The 25,949-nt window shown below is 33.4% G+C and overlaps 2 protein-coding genes across 10 annotated transcripts in view; one reads left to right on the forward strand and one right to left on the reverse strand.

Annotated features, from left to right (window-relative positions):
- Nucleotides 1-13,569, reverse strand: part of IMMP1L (inner mitochondrial membrane peptidase subunit 1) — a 64,503-nt gene extending 50,934 nt beyond the window's left edge. For 3 of the 6 annotated variants that reach the window (XM_006198343.4, XM_072969722.1, XM_072969723.1), the window contains exons 1-2: nt 13,430-13,546; nt 3,536-3,654 (exon numbers count right to left, since the gene is read on the reverse strand). The gene's annotated coding sequence lies outside the window, so the exon portion shown is untranslated. Of the gene's footprint in view, nt 1-3,535; nt 3,655-12,966; nt 13,074-13,429 lie in introns of all 6 variants that reach the window. The other 3 variants (XM_072969725.1, XM_015251981.3, XM_015251977.3) reach the window with 3 other exon arrangements.
- Nucleotides 13,570-13,665: 96 nt separating this feature from the next.
- Nucleotides 13,666-25,949, forward strand: part of ELP4 (elongator acetyltransferase complex subunit 4) — a 217,019-nt gene continuing 204,735 nt past the window's right edge. For 3 of the 4 annotated variants that reach the window (XR_012076653.1, XR_012076652.1, XR_012076654.1), the window contains exons 1-2: nt 13,687-13,917; nt 21,080-21,115. Coding sequence is in view for 1 of the 4 variants with exons in the window: in XM_031681066.2 (XP_031536926.1) it covers nt 13,695-13,917; nt 21,080-21,115 (259 nt within the window). In the remaining 3 variants the exon portion in view is untranslated. Of the gene's footprint in view, nt 13,918-21,079; nt 21,116-25,949 lie in introns of all 4 variants that reach the window. The other variant, XM_031681066.2, reaches the window with a different exon arrangement.

Here is a 25,949-nt window from a genome sequence, read left to right on the forward strand (position 1 = left end):
TAAAAGCTGCTGACTTAAGTTTAAAAGCAAACAAATTTTCAAATTGAAAAAAGTCTCACTGACATAGAAAATGACCATATTGATGCCTAATGTGCTGGGATAGCAAATGTCTATCTTTTTTCCCAACATCTCCTTTCATTTAAAAACAAATCTACTTCGACCCCAGTTTTTTCCTTTAAATTTACATTCAATAGTTTATAATTGGGTAAGCAGTCAAATATATTTCATTTTTAAATGGATGCTTTCCTGAAGCACTTAAATGTTTCCAGGAAACCAAATCTATGATATTTCTCTATTTTCCTTTAAAAATCTATCATTTCAAAGGTGGTTTAATTTTTATGACTGCCATTTCTAATAGGCAGTATCATCTAATACATTGTTTTTATTTCAAAGCCCATCCTATCAAATATTTCACAATTAAAAACCACTTAAATTCAATGAACTTCCTATTTAAGGAATCCTTAAGTAAATCCAGTTTCACTACCGCTGTTTTATAAGAAAAAATGTGCATGATAATTTTTATTCCCTAAATAAGGATGCATCAGTATATGCAACATCTGTTGTATTGCAATCATTCAGAAATCAGTTGAGATAATCTCAGTCCCCTGGAATAAAGTGGCTAGCCTAGTTGCTGACTATCAAGTAAATTTTAAAAAGCTGCCACACCTTCAATGCCGTTAGTCAGGAGATGGGTACCATAGGTAAGCTCTCACCTAAGCAATGTACTTCCTAGGGAAATGCTGATTTTTACGTTAGAGTCAACATAAAGCACTGACAGAAAAAGACAAGAATTACCTAACAAAGAAAAAATAAACAAAAAAAGACATTATAATTAGCACCCAGGACATAAAAGTTTATAAGTCTAGGATAATTTAGGACAACAGTCCTACACAGCATAATGGGTTTTGAGGAAATCACACAAATTCTGTGAAATGACTGATGTTCACAATGACAACTCAGAGTCATCAAAAGAACAAAAAGAAAAACACCTTATATTATACTCAGTGTGTTCTGTTTAAGAAAACAGAAGGGTACATTTTATATTTCAAGAGCATTTTAGAAAAATATTCATACAAAATAAATTTCGGCACACAAAAGGATAAGGTTCGATTATCCACAAAATTAACAGATGAGGAATAGTACACCATTCATTAATAACAGCCCAACGAACGAGAAATTACTCAAAGTAAAATTCTCACTCAAAGTTAGAGTATATCCTGGCTGCCTTTTGGAAGATGAACTGTGATAAAATGCAGTAACATTTGAGGAGCTTTAAACACACAATTCTCTTGCAAGGCCAGCTCTTGGTTAAGACTCAAAAGAATATCTGATAATTTCTGAAATCTAGTCATGCAAATTTTCCACTTAAATGGCTGGACACACTCAAGAAAATATCCTGATTTCACTTTTCACTTTGTTTTCTTTAAACTGCCACTGCCAAGCAAACAGGTTAGTCTGGTTTTCTAGCTCCAACCTGCTAAATAACCTTGTTCAAGTGATTCAATCTCTCTAGTCCTCCCTAGTTTCTTCATCAGAAAGTGAAGAGATTATGGAAAACATGACACAATAGTAAATAGAATCAATGTGCTAATAAAGTAAAACAAAGAGTTACAACATTAGGTCCTATATCTATATCTATATGTATACTATTTTTAAACTATCATAGATTATATGCCACTCTACTATATATTTAAGGCCTACAGTAAAAGAAATTTTGATTACTTAAGAACATTGTCCAATATTTAATATGTGGTACTCTCACTATGTAACAAATTTCTCATGTACTCATTTAAATTAATTTAAAACAACACTATAATCAATTATATTTAACCTGAAAATATATGACTTTTTCCACCTGACACATAAAAAACAACACATGATATGTAAAGAATTCATGGTAATGTTGTTAATAATAGCCAAACACTAGAAAGAACCCAAACATTCGCCAACAAAGGAATGGATGAATTCTGTCATATTCTTTCCAAAGGAAAAACACATGATAGTGAAAATGATTAAAATAAAACTACATACAACTGTGTAGATATCTTCAAAACATAATGCCAGGTAAAGGAAGAAAGAATACATATGATTCCATAAAGATTAAAAAGAGACATACAAAAAGTGAACTTATTGCTAAGGAATACTATAAAAGTGACAAAATTGTATAGAGAATTATATAAATAATTATCATAAAAGTCAGGACATTGGGTACCTCTGAAGAAAAAAAAGATTGTATCAAGGATTTCTGGGATGCTAGTAATGATCTACAGTTACTGAATGTTTGCTTTATACTTATTTATTTTACTATACATTTATGTTTCTGGATGATGTTATATTTTATAATAAAAGTTTAAAAAGATATACTTTCTGAAATAATATATTCTTACAGAGAAAGAAGAAAGGGCTCTTCTTTTTTGCTAACAGTTTTATTTTCTTGGTCTATATTTCTAATTTTTATTTCAATTCTTTAATAAAAAAACAAGTTACTATGTCTAATTCTCCACAATTCTAATTAAGAATAGATTTCACAGGCTTTCCCAATGGCCACAAAAAAAATTCCAAACCATTAAAGAGCATAAGATCAGTTATACTGTTAAATCTTTGCCTAGCTCCATGTTGTGCTAATAACTTTTTCTTCTTTTCAAGAAAATGTATGCTTACTCTCAAAAAAATTGACATTACATCCAGGTATTAATTTTATGCAGGCTGCACTCCAAAAACAAATATACTATTTCAGCTCAAAAGTAGGAAGAAAAACACTTTGAATTCCCACACATTTTAAAATAGCTTTGGGAACACCTGTGTTTGCATTTAGTATGAGGGTTCATGATAGGATAGATGATATGACACTTGAGGTCCAATCCAACATCAGTCTGTGTAAGAACGGTTCACTATGTGTGCCAGAAAACATAATAGCTAGATTATAGGATGGATATATGATCACTTAAATTCAACTGTACAAAATACAATAAAGGGACTCACTCAAAACAGATCTAACACTGTCTAACTTAAATTATACTGGAGATGTTTTAAATATTTCCATTGGAGAAACAAACATACAGGGAACTTAAACTATTACAAAAAAGACACTAATAATACATAATAATAATCATAAAGTTGACAAATTGCAAACATACATATACCCACAATGTAGGAAATCCCAAAAGGTCCATCACCTACAAGCATCCTTCAGTGTACCTTCGTTATAACATTCAGACACCACTAAACAGGAAGCAGTGAAATTTAGAAACGAGACTATCAGCACTTTCATCAGGCTCCAGATATCAGTACAATGGCAATGGTATCACCCGTTATGAAAACAGAGTTGCTATTGTTCTAAACTGTTGTTTTCCAGTGAATGCAGACAAGGATTCCCTTCCACAGAGGATCCAACTAATCAGTTATTTGCCCATCTATTAAGTGCCAACTTTAAAAAATTACACTGTGTCCAGCAGAGAGCAGCATTACAACATCCATAAGACTTAACTCTAACATGAAACCGACAGAAGAAAAAAGAGGAAAAAAATCCACTTACCATAGGTCTGTTCAACAATAAATTGAATTTTCAGGGTAGTTGCTGGGCTTCCAGAAAAAAAAAAAACCATCTAAAGAATGTCTCAAAGCATCTATAGGTGATCCAAGGTTTCAGGATTCCTAAAGAAGGAAATCAAAATTACATTAGGTAAAGGCATCTTTGAGCCATGTTTAGCTGAATTAGTATATAATACGACTAAATGTCTCTCAGATGTTAAGGTGCATTTTCCTCTTAGTGGATCAGTGGGATTCTGAATTCAGATATTCAATGAGACTTTAAATAAAATGACTTTTTTAAATGAAAATAAAGTCCTTAATCTACCAGAGAATTTAACTAGGAGAAAGTAAGTGGGTGACCTAATATATCAATCAACCTAGAGAAAAACATGGTCAAGAACTTAAAGACGTCAATAAGCCAACCATATACAGTTCTGATATATCAAAGTCTTCTAAGCAATTTTCAGGAAATAGAGAGGATATAACATTCATTTCTACATGTCAGCATGAATGAATATCTGAGGTTAATTTTAAGAATGAAAACATGGCAGAGAAGTAGTTTGTAATGCTGACGTATTAAGACTCATTAGTCAGATATTTACTAAACATGAGGAATGCACGTGATATTGTAGGAAGACCTGGTGACCAGCCATAATATGTTAAAGGCAAAACATGTTTGATCTTCTACCGGATGTCAAAACCTGCCTCATATCCAAACACTCTACATCAGTTCTCATGACTGAGTGAACAAATGATGTAACCTCATGCGTATTTTAAATATTATATAGTTTACTTTAAATGTGTTTACATAAAACATTTAAATGTCTACACTAAAACCAATTTTTTGCCATTAGAAGAACATGTGGATATTCACCTTGAAACATAATTACATAGTCTATATAAGATCACATATCAAAATACTATAACATAACATTTATTCAAATTTAATTAATAATTTGTAAAATGGTTCCTACTACTTTCTTCTGCCAAAATGACATGAGAAGCTTGCCTTGAGTGTTTGATATCATGACTACAATGACTCTCTAATAATTATCATTGATTTGACTGAAGCCGAAGAAAACTCTGATATAGTAATCTTCTACCTTTTAACATTAAGCTATTCATGGCATTACTTGCCATCTTTCACTCCCTTTAAAGTACTCCCCATCCAATTTCTTGCCTTTGCTTTTGCACATTTCACTTTCCTGCTACATCCTCATTTTTGCCAATCTATCTTCCCTCTATTTTCTACTGCATTTCTGTTTCAACCCCAATTTTTGCTTTAATCAGTCTCCTCTCTTTACGATCCTACCATCATTTTTTTCCTTTTCTCTAAGTACCCTTAAAAGTGAGAACTTTGGGGGGAAAGGCCTATTCTGCTCTTCTGACCATTATTTAATTAGGTTGTTTCTTTTTTTGATGCTAACTTGTAAGAGCTGTTCATATATGTTGGATGTTAATCCCCTATTGGTCATATAATTTGCAAATATTTTATCTTATTCAGTAGGTTGACTTTTCATTTTGTCAATGGTTTCCTTTGCTGTGGAAAAGCTTTTAAGTTTAATTAGGTCTCATTTGTTTAGTTTTGCTTTTATTTCCTTTACTTTAGGAGATGGATCCAAAAAATATTGCTGTGATTTATGTCAAAGAGTGTTGTGCCTATATTTTCCTCTAGGAGCTTTATAGTACCCAGTATTACATTTAGGTCTTTAATCCACTTTATTTATATATACAGTATTAGAGAATATTCTAATTTCATTCTTTTACATATGGAATTCAGTTTTCCCAGCACCACTTATTGAAGAGATTGTATTTTCTCTACCGTATATGCTTGCTTCCTTTGTTGTAGATTAACTGACCATAAGTGTGTGGGTTTCTCTCTAGGCTTTGTCTCTTATTCCACTGATCTATGTGTCCATTTTTTGTGCCAGTACCATACTGTTTTGATTACTGTAGCTTTGTAGTATTGTCTGAAGTCAGGGAGATTGATTCTTCCAGCTCTGTTCTTTCTCAAGATTGTTTGGGTTATTTGGGGTCATTTGTGTTTCCAAACAAATTTTAAAAAATTTTTGTTCTAGTTCTGTGAAAAATGTCCTTGGTATTTTCATAGGAACTGCACTGAATCTGTAGATTGCCTTGGGTAATACAGTCACTTTAACAATATTGGCTCTTCCAATACAAGAACACGGTTTATTTTTCCATGTTTGTGCTGTCTTCAATTTCTTTCATCAGAGTTTTCAAAGTACAGGTCTTTTACCCCTTAGGTAGGTTTATTTTTATGTATTTTATTCTTTTTAATGGGATGGGAAATGGGATAGTTTCCTTAATTTATCTGATACTTTGTTTTTAGTGTATAGAAATGCAGTAGATTTCTGTATGTTAACTATGTATCCTGCACCTTTACCAAATGTATTAATGAGCTCTAGTAGTTTTCTAGTAGTGTATTTAGGATTTTTTATCTACAGTATCATGTCATCTACAAATAGTGATGGTTTTACTTCTTCCTTTCCAATTTGGATTCCTTTTATTTCTTTTTCTACTCTGATTGCTGTGGCTAAGACTTATAAAACTATGTTGAATAAAAGAGGAAATGTAGATGGCCAACAGACACATGAAAAGATACTTAACATTGCTAATTATCAGGGAAATACAAATGAAAACCACAATGAGATATCACCTCACACCTACCAGAATGGCTATCATCAAAAAGAACACAAATAACAAATATTGGCAAGAATGTGGAGTAAAGGAAACCCTCATACACTGCTGGTAGGAAAGTAAATTGGTGCAGTCACTATGGAAAACAGTATGGAGGTTTCTGATAAAAACTAAAAATAGAACTACCAATGACCTAGCAATTCGACTCCAGGGCATAAATCCAAAAAAAAAAAACAAAACACCCAGAAACATTAATTCAAAAAGATACATGCAGCCCAATTTTCATAGCAGCATTATTTACAATTGCCAAGGTACAGAAGCAACCTAAGTGTTCACCAACAGACAAATGGATAAAGATGTGAGACACACACACACACACACACACACACACAGAGTGCAGTACTACTTAGTCATAAAAAAAGAATGAAATTTGGCCACTTGCAACAACATGGATGAACCTGAAGTATGTTTTGCTTAGTGAAGTAAGACAGAGAAAGACAAATACTGTATGTTATCACTTACATGTGGAAGCTAAAAACTAAAACAAATGAATATCACAAAAGAGAAACAAACTCACAGATATAAGAAAAAAACAAGTGGTTACCAGTGAGGAAAGGGACAGGGGATGGGCCAAATAGGGATAGGGGATTAAGAGGTCCAAACTACTATATATAAAATAAATAAGCTACAAAGATGTATTGTATAGCACAGGGAATATAGCCAACATTTTATAATAACTTTAAACAAAATATAATCTATAAAAACACTGAATCACTATGTTATACATCTGAAACTAATACAATACTATAAATCAAAGTACTTCAATAAAAAAATAGTAAGTCCTTCCTACCTATCTACAAGGAACTCCCCATTAGTGTTCTTTCCATTTAGGGCAAAGATTTGCTAGAAAAACAAAAGAAGAGAAAACTCACTCCATCTATCTATATTACTCAACTGGTCATATAGCAACAGGAATGAATATCCAAGGATCACCAACATTTAAGGAAACCACAAGAATGAAAAAGAAGTCCCATGATGAAAAACAGAACAAGCAACTCTGGAGAAATCAAAGGTAATCCAGGGAGGAAAGAAAAAGGAAAAGAACTCTATTTAACATCTTCAGAAGTGTTAAACAAGATATTGTACCTATAAAATTAGAGGCATATGATAGAATTAAAAGAACAAATAGCAATTTAAAGAAATTTACAACAGAATCCAAAAAAAACTTTTAAACAGAATGTATGTCCACCACCAGTTCCCCCACATACACAAAAAATAGAAAAGTTGGAATCAAAGTTGAAGAAATACAGAATAACTCAAGGAGGGTAATAATCTCTCTAAAATGTTGCAAGAAAAGACCCCTTTCTTCCTTCCAAAAAATACACATGCACACACACAAAGGAGGAAAATAATGAAAAGGACTCAGGGAATACAGAGCAGAAAAAAGAAAAAAATACATACCCTTAGACACATCTATGATCTACAGCAGAGGTTGTCAAACTAGAGGCCATTAGCCAAATCCTGCTTATTTCATTTTAGCAAATAAGGTTTTACTGGAACACAGCCATGCTCATTCGTTTACATGTTGTCTATGGCTGCTTTTTTGCTATAACAACAGAGCTAAGTAGTTGCAACAGGGACCATATGGTCTGCAAAGCCTAAAATAATTGCTACTTGGTCTTTTACAGAAAAATTTTGCCAAACTTTGATCTAGAGCTATGCTGTACAATACAGCAGCACCTAGTCAAAAGCAGTGATTAAATTTAAATAATTGAAACAAAATTAAAAATTCAGTGCCTCAGTCATGTCAGCCACATTGCAAATGCCCAACAGCCAAATGTGTTTAATGGCTATTGTACTAGTGCAGATTCAGAATATTTCCTTCAACACAGTAAGTACTATTGGACAGAGCTTACCTGGAAATTATCATAAAAGATTACTACAGCTATATTTTAATTATTGCTTTTAAAAGTGTTATAATGAAATATAAAAAAAATCTAAAAGAAGCAGGAAGAAAGGTTAAATTCAGAAGACAGAAATTAGTCGGGGGAAGGGGGTTTGGAAGGTATAGATTTGGGAGTTTGAGATTTGCAAAGGTTGACTACTGTATATGAAAATAGATAAGGGACAAGTTTCTTCTGTATAGCACAGGGAATTATATTCAATCTCTTGTAATAACCTTTGATGGAGAAGAATATGAAAACGAATATATGTATATATATGCATGACTGGGACATTGTGCTGTATACCAGGAATTGACTCATTGTAACTGACTATACTTCAATTTAAAAAAAAGATAGATATTAGTAATGTTAGAAAAGGAAATAATTAGTGCCTAAATCTAAGGCATCATTCTATGAAAATATCATTAAAATAGTTTTATTAATCCTTCAAGGTTATTCAGAGAGAAAAAGCATAAATTGAGAAACAAATCCAAAGATACAGTATTACAAATAAAAAAACTAAATATCATCATGGATATGGAAGGCATTATAAAGGAATTCAATGTAGAGAATGCAACTAATTAATGCTATCAAATTTGAAAACAATAAAAAAGTATTTCCTAAGAAAATATAATTTAAAGAAAGGTAGAACAAAAGCTATGAATAAAAAGTAAAGAAAGCTGTGTAATAGATGGTTCCAATTTAGTTCTGATATAAGATTGAAAACATCTGTTAAGACTTTTAACTGTCATCTTATCATAAAAGAAACTTCATATCCCTAAACTGAGAAACAGTAGTCAAAATATTTCCCTCTGCTAACACCACTTACTGGGTCAAGAATTATGCATTTCTTCAGAGGGACTCATCACTAGTCTAAATGACCTTTCATGCAAAATCAGTAGATGTGATGTAAGAAGCTTCACATGGAAAAGTTTTAAATATTTGGCTTTTCTCTGGGCTTCCCGATTATTCATGCTGAGGAGGAATTGATCTCTTGTCAGAAACGTCCAGGACAATTAGAATCACACACAGGCTTAGACTGACGCAGCAGCTTTATGCCTATGAGACTACCCAAGTTGACACACGAAAGGCACAAGTCAGCAGTTGTTCAATTCTTTACTTGGGCTATGTGCAAAGAGGAAGAGCAGTCCCAGATTGGGAGGTACACCTATGCTGGGCCTTTCTACCTCTGAAATTTCTTTCTCTTTTATCACTAAAAATTTGTAGTGTTTAATGTTTACCACTAAAAATGTCTTGTTCACCTTCATAGATACATTTATGAAACAGGTGAGTACCGCAGAATAAATGAATGTTAGAGTGCAGAGAGTAAAGGAATTTATAGAGTGATGTCGTTAGAGAGTTAGGTAAAAGAAACTAAATGCAGGTCCTTAAGTTTTGTTTTTATACTATATGATCAGATATCTATTTTGAAAGGATCAGAATGACTCTTGATTGGAGAATGAACTGCAGGAGAACCAAAGATGAGGGCTAAATGCCCTAAAATGGATTAGGAGCTATTTAGAAATAAACTCCGTAAGTCTTGGTAACAGACTGGATATGTAGGAATAAAGCTTGAGAGAGTAATTGAATATAGTGAGATTCCTTGATTTAGGCAACTAATTCTACAAATGGTCCTATCATTTACTGAGATACAAAACACCAAAGGAAATTCAGCCAGGGGCATTATGAGTTTGAGGTCCCACTAGGACTTCCAAGTAAAAGGTAAATATCTGAACTTATGATTCTGGATGTCACAGAAGCAATATGGACCATAAATACGTTTATTGATATATAAACAGGAACCAAGGTCCTGGGACTGGATGAAGTTAAGAATATGGAACAAAAAAGAGAAAATGGTTTTAAAAACTCAAAGATTTAATGGCAAAAAGGAGATCAGAGAGTCTTATTTTCATTTACATCTTTCAGCCACTGAATTTAGCCTCCTCCTTTCAAATACTGATCCCTTCCCTGTGCTCTGAATTCCATTCTTTCTACCTCATTCAGGTTTTTTTCTTAATCAATTACCTAGAATGTTTTTTAGTACCTTTATCTCTCTCTCTCTCACACACACACACATACACACACAAGCAAAATCATCCCTTAAACCTTTGTTATCTCCTTCTATTCTCCTTCACAACAAAGCTTTCTAAAATGCAAAATGGTCTACTTTTATATAATATTCAACTTCACTTTCCATTCAATTCTCAATACAATTATTTGACTTCTTGATTTGCTCCTCGATCAAATCTGCCCTTAACAAAGCCAAAACTAAATTATTATTACTAAATCAAACACTTTCCAATATTTTACTCTCTGCTCCTCTGCACACCTTTTAAGTGTTCATGCTCCCCAAAGTTTATTCCTGAATGTTTTTTCTTCTTATTCTAAAGTATACGTTTTCCTTGGTGAGTTTTTCCATTTCCTTGAGGTAAACTCCCACCATGGACTATTTTCTAATGTATATATTTCATTTAGAGATCTCTCTCACAAACAGCCTACTGTGAATTGGACATCTCCACTTGGCTCCTCCAAAGTTACTTCTAATTAAATACATTCAAAACAGATTAAAATTTTTGATCTCCAATTTCCTAAAACAACAAATAGCACAACTGTAAAATTCTACTGTTCTCCTTTTATTCTTTATCCTCCACCACCCAAAAAGTTGCTCAAGACAGAACCCTGTTAGTCATCTTTGATTTCTGGTCAATCTTCCTTGGTCATATTGATTCTACCCCTTACAGTGAGCTCTTGATTCACTCCATTCTCTTTATCCCAATCATACTTTAAGCCAGTCCATTCTCTTCCAGGATATTTTTTAGCCATATTTGATCATTTAACATAACGACCAAACATGATTATTATGTCATTCCTTCACTCAAAATTTTTCAATCATTTCCCATAATCCTTAAGGGAAAAAAATCCACCTTAAAAAAAATATTAGTTAGACTCCAGTCTCCTCTTCTGCACTATGTATAAATTAAGAGAACTATCTGCACAGCAGCAATGAGAGAAGTCTTCCCATTCTCTGTAATGGTTTCCATTCTCTATAATGCCTTTATCTTCTACACATCCTTCAAAACTCAGATTAAGCTTCCTCCTCACGACGAGCTTTCTAAGGATTCTCCCTCTCCATCCAAGTCATGTATTCTGCATTTGTCCTCCATAGCACTTCATTATCCTATCGACCCACTTATCTCTCCCAACTGTGAACTCAAAGAGGGTAGAGACTAAGTGTTCCTTCACCTGTAATCTGAGCACTTAGCACACTCCATGAGATTAAGTATGTGTTCAATAAATAATTGTTACTAATCATTTAACACCATACCTAAGCATATATCCTTTTAAATCTTCCTTTCCACAAATACATTACTTATTCCAATGTTTTACATTCTACTCTACATACTGGTAAATTCAAGTATTTGGGATTATTTGCTTAGACAGCAAAAGTGTTGCCTTTGAAAAACAAAATTAAGAAAGATTAAATTAATTTATCCTATGATAAGATGATAAGATTATACCAAAGATATATCCTAATTTCAGGCTTGGTGTGCTTATGTGTCAGGCTTCCTGCGTTACAGTTAAAGTTGAAAACAATTTTTCAGTTTTAGTAATAAGGCTTAGAAAACTAAGGGATGAAGTAAATAGAGTAAAAAATGAGAAAATATATAGTAAAGAAACATAAAAGTCAGTATTTGTAGTACTTCAAAGTTTTCAGAGCAGCAAAACTATCCAAGAACTTTCTGTCTGATATTAGATTGCCTTGTCTCTTTTTACTTTGGTCTTCCTTCTATTTATGTACCACGGGACAAAATTAGCACATATTTTTCAATACATTCATTTTAAGTGTCATAGTGTTTTCTATGTGATAATCTTATCTCCCCCAAATAAGAACATGTTTTACTTCTTTCTATAGGCCTAAAATGACAAGGTTAGGTCCAAGCAGACAGCAAATACTCAACAGTTATTTACTGAATAATTTAGGTAACAGATTTATACTGGTGAAAGAGTCTAAATGAAAGCATCTAAACCTTGATAAAGCTTTCCAGCTGATATAGTTAAACAGCAAGGTGGGGTTTTTCTCCTGAACATTCTTCTTAAACAAACAAACAAAAACCAAAACACTTCCCTAAATGAAAAACTTCACTCACTATTTAGCAATATAATTTCAACTTATCAAACAGAATCAGCCAAAAAAATTTTCACAGGTCATTGAGATTTAAAACAATTCTATGGCAAGAATTTCCATGAAGTTTGGGTGTTTTTCTAAAGTACCTAGATCACTGTCAAAACCAACAATAACTTAGTGCAAGCATAATTTGGGAGTCTTTTTTAGTTTAGATATCTGTGAATCAGGAATACCTTTAAAAATCACTTACTCCAATCCCTGGCCCCCCACCTAATTCAAAATTTTGAGAAAATTTTTAATTCCAAAGACACAGCTCTAAATTACAAGTTTTTTTCCACACATAAAATTCCTATTCTGGGAGGGGAAGGTATAGCTCAAGTGGTAGAGCGCATGCTTCGCATACACAAGGTCCTTAGTTCAAGCTCCAGTACCTCCTCTAAAAAAAAAAAAAAAAAAAAAGTAAACCTAATTACCTCTCCCCCAAATAAATAAATGATAATAAAGTAAAACAAACATACAAACAAAAACTCTTATTCTAATAAGTTCTTGACTCACAGTTCACAAATTACTTGAAAAAGAAGGCACTTAAACATCTAATTCTTACCAGTTTTTCGGGAAAGAAACCTAAAGTATTGTCTGTTATTTGCAGCTACCTTAACAGCAAAAGACAATTAAATGTGTGAACAAGGTTGTCAGAGTAACACTTACCATTCACACCACTTATGGAAAGGTGCTCCAAGACTTCCAGAAGCACTAATTAAAATTAACGAAAGCTACTCACGGGGACTTGTCAGAGAGGTACATGTTGTCATTTGCTGTTGGAGACAGGGGAAACCCACATCGCCTCATAGCTCAAGAGTTTTTACTCTAAGATCTAAATCCAACCCACCTGTCACTGGCATTCAGCAAGCAACTAATTAAGGTAACAGTTTCGACCCCTTTTATATTACACAACCACTCCGAAAAAAACCTGATGGAGAAGGCAGAAGGAATTTTCTCAGAAATCAGAAGAGAAAGGGGCAGGAGAAAGTTTTCTTTCCTCTTTACCACGGAGCGGAGAAAAGTGCAAGGTCCTACTGGTAGTTCCTTGATACATTACCCCACCAGCCTTTTCTTTAACTCAGTGTGAATGAAGGCACACAAAACAAGAATGTTGAACGATATTACCCACCTCTAGCCCAAAAAAACCCGTTAGTCTCTCACCAGGACTCAGGTGGGCCTTTCTCACCTGGGCCCCGCAGAAGTCCGCCGTCCTGACGTATAGCGCACTTTTCAGCAATACGCCTTGCGATTGGTTGACTCTGGAGGGAGCTCTCAGTCCTATTGGCTACGGGAGCCGCGGAGGGGGCAAGGAGGCGGGAGTTTGGAGCTGGCTCTGATAGGCCTGCTGCTTGAACTCCCAGAGTTCCTATTGGGTCAACGCGGGAAGCTCCAAGATGGCGGCAGCGGCGACCTGTGGCACCGGCACGGGGAGCTCTGGGTCAGTAGTTGCGGCGGCCAGCAAAAATAACGTCACCAGTTTCCAGCGGAGGGGTCCTAGAGTCAGCGGTACCGACAGCGGCTGCTCTCGACTGCTGTCCATCGCGGGGACACGACCGTCGGTGCGGAATGGACAGCTGCTGGTATCCACCGGGCTCCCAGCCCTGGACCAGCTCCTAGGTCGGTTCAGAACAGAGATGTGGGCTCAACATTGGGAAAACTTGGGGAGGGGACTTGCCGGGGGATCCCACATCTCTCTCCGACCCCTCAGCCTTCGGACTTGGAGAGGATAGCCCGGTCTGACGGAGATGGAGGGGAGGAAGGGTTGCGTGGAGACTTCTAAATGCTGCTTAACCAAGTCTGTTTTAGGGAAGACTTGCTCCCAGTTTCTACTCTGGTTACTGCCGACCAGCTTTTTTTTTTTTTTTTTTTTTAGCTTTCCGGAGGATCCCTACGTGCTTTTACCCTGACAGGCTTCCTAGGCAAGGGGAATCATTAATGTTTGGAGACTGGCATTCATCTAGGATCCCATCCTGGTCTCTGAATGCACCCTTCTGCCAACCCCAGGTAGCTCATGGTTCGGACTAACCTACAAAAGTTTGTATCAGTGTAAGAGATGGGCTTCATTAGAAAATGCTGAAAAAAGTAACATCCTCTCTTTCACTGCCTGACCGCTTTTCTCCTGGGTCTGAATCTTTAAACAAATCACATTGGCTTTAAGAGAATGTATGTTAAAGGCTTTATGTGGATCCAAAGTAGTTAAAGCCTGTTGTTGATCTTAACAGTCATACCCGTATCTGCATTAAATATATGTATATATGTTTTCGTTAAGTATTTCTATACATATTTTGCTTCCCAGAGTTACATTCCAAACAATATTTTTAAATTAATTCACGTTTTAACGAGAGAAATAATTCCGGTTTTTAGGTTTTCCTGTGTAATCTTTGTAATTTTTCATGAGAAGGCTGCTAAAAAATATGCTTGATTCATAACATTTAAATTGAAAGGATTAACCAGATTAAATTAGTAAGACAAAGCTGCTGTGTTAATAAAGCTTTTAAATTAGTTAATTCCTATCAGAATGCTGCTTCATTAAAATTGATCCGTGTTTGTATTTCATAACTTACAGGGTGAGATGTGTCAGTTAAGTCTTGTACACTTTCATAAAATACTACAAATGCCATTGCTTGTTCTTGTGCTTCACTTGACATTTTCTCTCTAATTTTTTTCCCACAAGGTAGGCTTTTCAGATAGGTTTAGTGCAATAGAAAGTGACAAGGCAAGCAACCTGTGACAGAGTATGGCTTCTTGCCTCTGTTAATTCATGACCGTAACTGGATCCTGGTTATTTCTACATAAATTTAAGTATTTTTACTTAAGTTTTCAAGTCTATTGCCTTCCTAAATTTCATGGTACTAGAAACAGAAATGATTCAGAATATCTAGTTAGCAAATTGTTATCTCACTGTTTTTGCCATTGTGAGCCTTACTTGGTATCATCCTGTATTTAAACTTAAAGCTTAGAGGCTGTTCCTAGTCCTTTTTTTTTTTCTTTTGTAACTAAGTGGGGATATGTAACTTCATTCACTGATCCTGAAACTCTCCAAACAAAAAGGTCACATTTCTGACATCATACCTTCAGTTCCTCATTAGAATAATAAAATGTGCCTGGCACAATTCCTGGCACTTAGTAGAGTCTCAATAAGTCTATAGTTGAAAGAAAAATAATGTGTAGAAAAAATGTTGGACAAGAGATTGTAAAACATGTAGGACAGAGTTATGTGTTTGAGCTCTAAAAACAGACTCAAAGATCAAATGACATTAACAGAGTTACAAAACTAGTGATAAATTGGGCTGATCTTCAGACTCAAATTTAGTGCTCTGCACTATGCTACAGCTATTTCAAATTTTTGAAAACTCTTTTCAGGAGTTTTAACCATTTATTGAATCTAAGACTAAAGATTCAATTACATAGCCTCTTGTAACACCACCAGAAAGGTGACCCAAAGCACTTTCATCATGTTTCTACAGTGATATAAACTTGAACTCTAATTTTAAAATTTTCCAGATTTGCTTGGGGATGGGGATTCTAGTAATTTGACTGTAACAAGCTTATGCTAAAAATTAGTGTTCATTAAGATGATTGAAAAAAGTATCACTTTTGGATATTTTGAAATATATTTTGCATGTGTACGGTTAATTTTCAAAGCACACAGAAGTTGAAGACATTGTTATAATAGGAGTTACTACATTAGGAATAATAAATTTCCAGAAGTATTTTAGTTGTCATTCACTTCTTAATGACTTTTTTGTATTTTGATATTTTATTTTGTACAGCCATGTGGAGCAAACCCTATACATTTGCTTTTCATTAAAATATTATTTGTAAGTGAAACACTTGGCTGCTAATGTGTATACACAAAAGTATAAATAATTCAGATTATATTGTTACTCTAAAATGTTATTTGACTCAGTTTGTGACAAGCCTAATATAACCATTTTGTGATAAAATGTAATGATAGTAGGATGTTATGATATCAGAATGATGAAGCCATATTGTGACATTGTGATTGTTGGTTAAATATATTTTGTGGTTGCTGCATAACAAATACATATTGTATTGTCACTGCCATACATTGCAGTGATTTTACTACTGCCACTGGGACATTGTAATTTGAAGCATAGATGCAAAATATATTTGAAAGGCATAATAAAGGCTAATTGAATATTAGTTATTTGATGATATGCTAATATTTCCATTGCTTACTCCAAAGTGTCTTATGCATTTGAGAATCCCATATTACTGCATCTTTACATGATCGAATCATATTAAAGTTCTTTGTTCTGGCAGCATATTTTATTGTTAGACATCGATATACGTTTCCTAAGTTGGCTGACTTTTTTTAAGTTCTGAGATTTCCTAATTCAGTTTCTCAGCGCTGCCCTGCCAGGACATTTATGTTGTTCTTTGATGACACTATCTGTAAATGTTCCATTTTTCTTCTTCCAGGATTTTGAGAGAGAGATTATAGTAGGTAAAGGATTCTGGCAGAATTTCTTTTTTCCTGGTATATAAAGTATGGTCCATTTTAGGACCATATTTTCTAACCTGAAGGAATTATCACCCAGTCTCATCATTCAGAAAGATACTTGAAGGAAGGGTGACTTCTCAGGTTTAACTGGCTTAAACTCTGCGCTGGTCAGCACTTACTAAGTTTTGACAGTCAAGTGAGTGGAAGATAGGGATTTGGGGTAATAGTCCAGGAAGACTATTCTGAAGAAGCTTGGTGGTAGCTGCCATTTTCAAAAAGTAAATACTGCTTTCAAAAACTAAATACTGGTGAGCATATTTCTTTTGCTACACTATATCTTAATCTGGAGTGTGGGATGATATACATTGATATACATACTTGGGCTATATAGTTAACATAATCCTGATTATGATATCTTAACAGCTGATAGCTGTACATTTTAAGTAAATGTAGCTTATTCTTTTGTATTGCTGTGTAGAATTGTTTCCTATGATTTTATCTACCTAACCATTCTCGGTGTTGATGGCTTTTCTATTTTAATTCCCATATTTGCCCAGACGGTAGTTGTAATAATCAAGAGTTATTGGGATGTCTCTGTGTCTTAAAGAGAGAAGAAAAAGTGGACCTATTAATGACATAACTGTAATTTAGTTTGAGGTATGGCATTAATTAAGGAATCAAGGATATTGCTATGAACCAAGGAAAGGATATAACCTGTTTTTTTACATTGCATTTTTCTCTAAAATGCCTTTCTATAATTTTAAGCAAAACTATTTGCTTATAGATAACACTGGAAAGAACTGGTATGAATTACTTACCTTTTTTAACTTTTATTTCTTTTTACTTTCTCTAACTTTGAAAAAGGAGATGGCCTTATTGTAAAACAAGATATCACTCTGAGCCTTCATATTCTGACATACTGATTTTACCTAGTTTACCCTAAATGTATGGCTTAATTAGAGATTTGTTTTGGGAGGTATGTAAGGATTGAATTTTCTCCCTATAAATTAATACTGAATATCATTTTCTAGTTATTCACATGGATTAAAAAATCTTTCCTTCATATTTAAAAAAGCATAAAGTAGATATTGACAATCACAAGGTCTTTAATTTTCTGATAGTTTTTTAAACTTAGGTTTTTTCTAGTTTTAAGACAAAATGCTTTTTTTAAATGTAAAATTTTGATAAAACATATCAAAGTTGCACAATATCTTCAAGCTTTCAAATTCATGTAATCTTACATGTTGATAAAATATTCTATGTGTATTTTTAGTAAGCTGTAGATAAACTTAAATATACTTTTTAAAGAGGTCTAGAAGTAAAACTACAGGTTTATTTGCTTAATGACTTAGAGTATTGATGATTTCTCTGAGATATGATCAAAGGGAAGAGAGGGCAGAAAACAAGACTATTTTACCCCTTTGTATGTTTCAATATAGAAATAATGAGTGCTTACTTACCCCATTACTTACCTGTCAAACATTTTAGTGGACTATTGGGAAAATTTATTTCTGTTTTAATTGGAAACTAGTGTGAAATCTGTGTTGCTTTTGAAATCAGATAAAATTACTAATGGATAACTGAATTTAAAGATCTAATAAGAGCTAGCTTTTGTTGAATATACCATGTCAAGATGTCTTGTCATGGTTGTTGGTTTAAGCTTTAAAATTTTTGGTAGGAGGCATGACTACAAACTTCTTCAAATTTACTCTAGTTTGAAGTACAGCTAGAACCTCAGTGTATCAAGTGAGGTATATCAAAATACCTTATACAGAGGTATTTTGGGGACATGCTGTGGGGTCTTTTTACACTCTAAAATGAAATTTGGAAGAACAGAGGAACTTTGCTGCTATATCTGTGTGTATATGGACATGTCAAATCATTTTACCTCATATTCATAGAATAAAAGCTTGATTTAAAAATAGTTAATAAGGTGGCTGCTTCTTATTCCCCATGACCAACCTTCAAAATGACCAACCTTGACTAGGGCTAATTCAAATTTGAGTTTAGTGAACTTACATAATAAAGCCCATTAGAAAGAAAAAAGTTTCCTTTTTGTAAGAGAAGTCCTGATAGGATATTAATTTGGCTTGTGAAAGTCATTCAGATGTCCTCATTTTACCTTGTTTGAAGTAATGTTCAAATTTTCCAAACATTAGGATTTTAAAAAATTTTCCAAACATTAGATTTAAAAAATTCGAATAGTGTTTCCTGAATTATCAGGAACAGTGGATTATTTGGATCATTCTTAGCAGAAAACTACCTTCTTAGCACAGTCTAATTTACTGTTACGGTAATGATCATTTATCAAGTAACGATACATTTTTAGTGATTTGTTCTAATCAGAAAATAATTACCAGAATGGTAAGAGTAGCCCTTACTGAGTACCTTTTTAGGCAAGACACCTGATCTAGATATCACTTCATTTAATTGGGAACCTATTTCTTGATCTGTTCTCTGTGAATATCGTTCATGAAAAATTTTTACTTCTCTGTTTCCACTTGGAACCTTATATAAGTTCCTAATTCGGGGAGACATGAATGTGTAACTCCAAGAAGATTAGATAAAGAATGTAACTCCTTCCTCTAAAAGTAAATTATGGAAAAATAAAGGCAGCTAGCTTTTTTATAGTACTTGCTCTAGACTAGACACTGCAGTATTTGTTATGTGTTTATATCATTTCATCTCAAGTACAAAATGATGATTAGGTAGCTAAATGTTTATTTTTGCATGTATGGGAAAGTAGTGAAGTAAGGAGTTAGAAAGTATGATTTAAAATGTTTGAAAGTGATTAAAAAGTTGGCAGTGGTCTGGATGTAGCACAAGCTGTAATATATTTAGTCTAGTCTTGTCCCAAAGAAAACCGTTTTGCTCTGATCCTTTATTGTATAATATACACAATATTGACTTCCAAAGTTCATATCCTATACTATAAATAGATATTTAGAACATATATTTCAGTTATGTTAGCCTTTTAGTTTGACCAACATTCGAAGTTACAGCATGCAGTCTGGTGTGGCTTTAAATGCTAAAATGAAGGAACTTACCTAACTGTGAAATTAAAATACATGTTTAATTCAATAACAAATCCACTTAAAATATATAGATGTATTGATTTCTTCTTTTAAAAAAATTGTTTTCTAACACATCGGAATGTTCTGTTTATAGTCATAAAGTCCTCAAATCTTGCATCGTATTCTGTGTGCATGCATGTTACCAAATTTCAAATTCTTTGAAACGTAACAGTTATTTAGGATTATTTGTAGGGCAAAAAGTAAACCCTATCAAAGGAACTTTTCATACCCTTTTTCTATATAACATTTGCCGGTAAACATTTTTGGGAAAAAGTTCTTTATTGGTGTTCTGAATGTTTCAGGTTTGTGCAAAAAAGCAGCAAACAAAACCCCTACTAACATTGTCTTCAATTGTCCAACAATTTTGAGTAGTTTCTTTTTAAGTTAATTATACTTTAATTTCATTCTATTTTAAATTTTTAAGTGAATTTGTTAGTGTTTACAACATTAATTACATAGAGTAATTCTTTTACATATGGTTTTACAAACAAAATATCAATAGTCAAATGGCTGAATATCTTTAGTGTTGTTCTAGTTTCCTAAACCTTGATTTTAAATTGATTTTTAATAAACCAGTATTTGAGTTACATGTTTATGATCATATTACCCTAATTCAGATATTTATAAGAACATTTTCTAGTAAAACTGAAAATGTGTTTTATGTTTGTGCCTTTTTGTTTGAAATGACAAAAATATTGTTCATTTTAAATTCTAAGTATATTTAGAACATGTCCAGAGTTTATGTAATTATTAATAATGGAAAAAAGAATTAGTTTTAATTGTCAGGTTTTCTCCAAGGCTTATTAAATTTGAGGATAAATATTAAAGTGGAATTTCTAATAACCTTTCTTTTCTACGTTGTACTTCTATAGTAGTTAAGTTACTGTGCACATTCAGGTCTCAGCTATTGAGCTAATTTATTAACTAGTGCTAAATATAACGTTAATGGAATGCTTAACCAGTTATGTTGAATGCTGCATGGCCCTATCACAGGAGAGAAGAGGATAGTACAGTATATTATGAAAGTAATTGTAATGTGTAGTGTATAATTACATATAACATATAATTATTTCATAATAGCACCTTAAGCAAAGTATTGCAAAGGTAATTAAAATGTTGTTCTCAACTGCAATTTTAAAGTTATTGAAGTACCTGTCCTTGATAAAGCCTAACTTTTATGCTAAAGATAATATGAAAAGGTAGATTAATCTTCTTCTTGGTTTTGTTTCATTTCCAGGTGGAGGTTTGGCCGTTGGAACTGTTCTTCTAATTGGTTAGTATAGCATACATACTTTGCCCTTCTCATTCAGTTTTCTGTTGTGCATAATGATTTTATGGGGTTGCCTATTCTGAAATTAAGTGTTTAACTGTCTACAAGAGTTAAGATAAATTAAAGAGGAATTGCCTAATTGCCTTAAGTTCTAATGTAAATTGAAACGTTGATCTGAACTTGAAATGAATTAGGTAAATATATCTGAAAATGTAGCTCTTATAATTTAAAAATGTTCACAGTGCATTGTGTTCCATTTTTTAAAGAGACTAAAATTAGTACCAATTGATTTTTTTGGAGAATGTCAGTATTTAGAGTGGGATTATTACAGTGATTATTTTGATAAATTGATGTTCATATAAATTCATTGTATATATCATAGATTTTTATCATAAGTGTCTTCTTATTGAAAGAGAAGTAACAAATTGGTAAGGCATATTTTTGTTCATGTTTAAAGCCTTAATGGTCCTTATTGAAATATACATCATAACCCTATATGCCTTTTTAAAATTTTAGTTTAGATCATCCAGCCTTGGAATCGAAATAAACCTTGGCAGTTACATAATCAAAGCTCCTATCTAGTCGCAAATCACTTTTCCATAATCCTTAACAAATCTCAAACACCTTTTGAGTGCAGATTATCTAGTTTAAATGGCTCAACTACTTCACAAAGCAATGCTTTGCTATTGAAAATGCTATGATTTATTAGAAAGTTCTTTACTCATTTGTATACTTGTAATGAATTTGTTGTTCCTAGTTTTGTCCTCTGGTACTCGTTCACAAGGTACTCTTAAAATATTTGAAACTGTTTATCACCTCAGATCTCCAAACTAAATAGACATGGTTTCTTAAACTGGTTTCTGAGTATCACCATATTCCCACTCCTTACTCTCCTGGTTGTTCTCTTGTCACACCTTCTGGTCTGGCATTTTCTCTTCACTTGTGCCCAAAACTGAATACAATATTCCAAATTTAGTATGACCTATGCTAAAATTCCAGAAATGGTGATGTCAGTTGTAATTTTAAAAATATATCTTTTAGCAAATAAAGTATGATTGAAGGATTTTTATGGAAAAAGTAATTCAAAGTTTTGATATAAATATATAAATATATCAAAATACAAAGGACATGTAGAAAAATGAGGTTGTCCTTTCAGTTTTTCACTCCCCATACCCAGAGACTATCCTGGGTTTCCCACCCAAATATTTCTACATAAGTAATGTACATGGGAGCATTCAGCACCTTGCTTTTTCTACTTAGTACATCTTAGCGATCAGTCCATGTGCATTCATATGGATATACCTCATTCTTCTTAACAACTGCATAGAATTTCATTGTATAGATGTGCCACGATTCATTTAAATCATTCTTTACTGATAAATTGAATTCATTTGTTTCTGTTACTAACAACCCTACTACAAATTTTATATATAAGATATAACAAATTCCAAAGATACAGGTGTGCTTGATAGAAACACATTAAATTGTATTAAATAATAGAGTGCTCTCCCAAGAGGTTATACCTCCTTATACTTCAAAGAACAATTGTAAGAATACCATTTTACCCTCACCCTTGACAATGCTGTACGTTATTAAACATTTTAATCTCTACCAGTCCAAACAGGTAAAAAGTGAATACTGATATTTTATGATTTGAAACTGGGACTTTTCTCTTAAATGACCGAAAATCTGTAGAGTTATTAAAATGGTTTAAAAAAATATGCAGCTGAATTTTAACTCTTTCCTCCAGAAGAAGTATCTGTGAATGAGACTAAGAATCCAATGATGAGTGATAATTCATTTGAAAAATGTTCATTGAACATCCAAGTACATGCTATATATTGGGTTACAAATACAAATGTTACACTCTTCCCTTCAGGAACTTTGCATCTATGGAGGAGACATGTGTAGAGCAAATAATTATATCATAGTAAGTTACTACCATAATAGATGTGTTTATTAGTATTACATTTTATTGCTGATTGTAGCTGTATAAGGGACTACTATTGATTTTCGTATATTGATCTTTTAACTAGCATCTTTTGAATTATTTAACACTTGAATTTTCTAAGTAGGCAATCATTTTCTGCAAATATTGACAATATTATTTCATAATAGATTTTGGTGTCTTAAAAGTGAATGTTTCTATGAAAAATACCTAGAAATATCGGAGTGGCTTTAGAACCAGGCAGTGGGCAAAGCCTGAAAGGATTTTGAGGAGTATATTAGAGAAAGCCTGAATTGCTTGAAACAGATTGTTAGCAGAAATTTGTACTTTGAGGACACTACCAACAGGGGCGAAAAGGAAAGAGGGCCATGTTACTGAAAGCTGGAGGAAAGAGGATCCTTGTTATTTAGCAGCAGAAAGCTTAGTAATGTTGTTGTCTGCAGTTATCTGGAAACAGAACGTGTGTGCCTAATGAACTTGGTGATCTAGCCAAAATTCTTTTTATAATGAGTAATAAGGAAAAACTCAAACAGGAGTGAGTAAAGCACAGTAACAGATTTTTTAAAAAGTCTGTCCTTGATTAAATATCAGTTCACCGAAGCATTATACTAGGTATTCAATAATGATTTGTTGAATTATTAATTGAATAAAAGAATATAACAAATATAAAGCAAAGGACTTGCCTTTATAGTCTGGTCTTTCCATAAAGCTAATATTTTGAATCTTCTCAGGATTATTTATGCCCTACTGTCAACTTCTTCTAACTGTATAAGATTTTTTAAAATAGGTATAACATAGATAAACTTAATTTTATTATATTAGCTTGTTTTCTCTGGGAAATCTTAAAATAGAATTTGGAAGCATTTTTCCCTTTTTTTTGAAATATTAACAGAACGTATATTACCTACTAGATTTTCTACTTTTCTCCATTCCTAAGTCAATACAACTTGTACAATAGATGAAATCTGCCTTAAAAAATAGGTGAATAGTTCTCAATATAAACTAAACATGGAGATTTAAGATCAGTGGTTAGGCGCCTCAGGCTTTACTATACTGCTCATCACTCAACAGAGTTATTTTTTCCAGAAGCAAGAGAAAATTAAAGCGTGAAGGTAATTTCCATTAATAACTTTTCACCGTAGACTGTCAACATTTTAACCATTTTCTCTTGAAATAGATTACTCATTTACCAAGGCAGTTGTGTATATAAGTGTGTGCATGTGCATGAGTGTGGAATAGCAGAGTTGTGGATTAGCAGTGTAAGAGCGCTGTAACTATGGAGGCTGGAGACAGTGAGCACTGCCAGAAAACCCATGGTAGGTCTACTTTGGACCTTCAGAATGCAACACAGTAAATGAATATGAGTACATCAAAGGCCATTCTCTGAGGAATAAATTGAAGAACTAAGGGAGTGTTATATTTACTTTGAAAATCAAAGATAGAATTTTCTTAAAACATGTTTCATTCTTTTGTACTGGAATAGGTTTGAGATGTCTTGCATTTAAATTGCTTTCCGACTGTCTGGTACATGGGTAAATTTAGAACACTTTAAAATTATGAAAAGTGAAGGGATGGCATAAACATTTTGCATTCTCACAGCTTCTTTTAAAGTAAAGGCTCTTGATCTGTTTGTGGAGATATTGAGCATCAAAAAGATTTAGTACAAGTCAGTGATTAAAGTTATGTGACATGTATGAATGCATTATTTTTAATTTAGTCTCTGGCATTATTTATATAGTTTTAGTTCTAGAAGTAGGAGATAAATGATATGCTTTTAAACAATTACAGCTAATTATGAGCATTCTTCTATATGTTAGTTACCTATTGCTGTGTAACAATATTAACACAAACTTAGTATCTTAAAACAGCTCACACTTACTATCTCTCAATTTCCATGGGTCAGGAGTCTAGGCACAGCTTAGTTCGTTCTCCGCAAGCCAACAATCAAGGTGTTAGCCAGGACTGACTTCTCATCTGGAGGTTGGTAGAGGAAGGATCTACTTCCAAGCTCACATGTTTGTTGGCAGCATTTAGCTCCTTGATGTCAGCCAGAGGCGCTCTCTGCATAGGGCAGCACACAACATGGCATCTTATTTCTTCAAAACCAGTAAGAGAGAATGTCTCTCAGCAAGACACAGTGTTACAGTTCTGTGTAACAGAATTGATGTCCCATTGCCTTGGCATATTCTTTGGGTTAAAAGCAAAGCACAGGTTCCACCTACATTCAAAGAGAAGAGATTATATAGAGGCATGAATACCAGGACACAAATTCATGAGGAACACCTTGGAATCTGTCACACTTATCATAATTTTAATTTATTATTATTTCACAAACTAGCAAAGGCTAAGCACTCCCAGTATATCTCTTACAGGATATTACAGTATTTTCTTATCAGGTGTCTTCAACTGAATTTGCTGCGCTATGTTTTTCTTTTATATCATGTAATAAATTCTGAGCATTTTCCTTATTGTGTATGAGTTGGCAACCTGAGTCTAGTGGCTGGTGACCTGTCTATAAAGTTTTATTGGAACACAACCATGCTTTATTTACTTGCACATTGACTGTGGCTTCTTTTGTGCTACAAGAGCGGAGTTGAGTAGTTTCAACAAAGACTGCATGGTTCACAAGCCTGAAACGTTTACTTTTTGACTCTTTAAGAGAAAGCTTGGGGAATGGGTATAGCTCAGTGGCAAAGCATATGCTTAGCATGCATAAGGTCCTAGGTTCAATCCTCAGTATTTCCATTTAAAAAAGAAAAAGAAAAGAGAGAAAGTTTGCCCTGTTTTACACAATTATATTTTGTATTCTCCTTAATTTATTTTGTAGTAGTAAAATTTGTTAAAAGACTGAAATAGGACAAACATACCAGTGCAGTCCTTTAGTAAAAC

Source organism: Vicugna pacos, chromosome 10 (assembly GCF_048564905.1).
Source record: "Vicugna pacos chromosome 10, VicPac4, whole genome shotgun sequence".
Lineage (NCBI taxonomy): Eukaryota > Metazoa > Chordata > Mammalia > Artiodactyla > Camelidae > Vicugna > Vicugna pacos.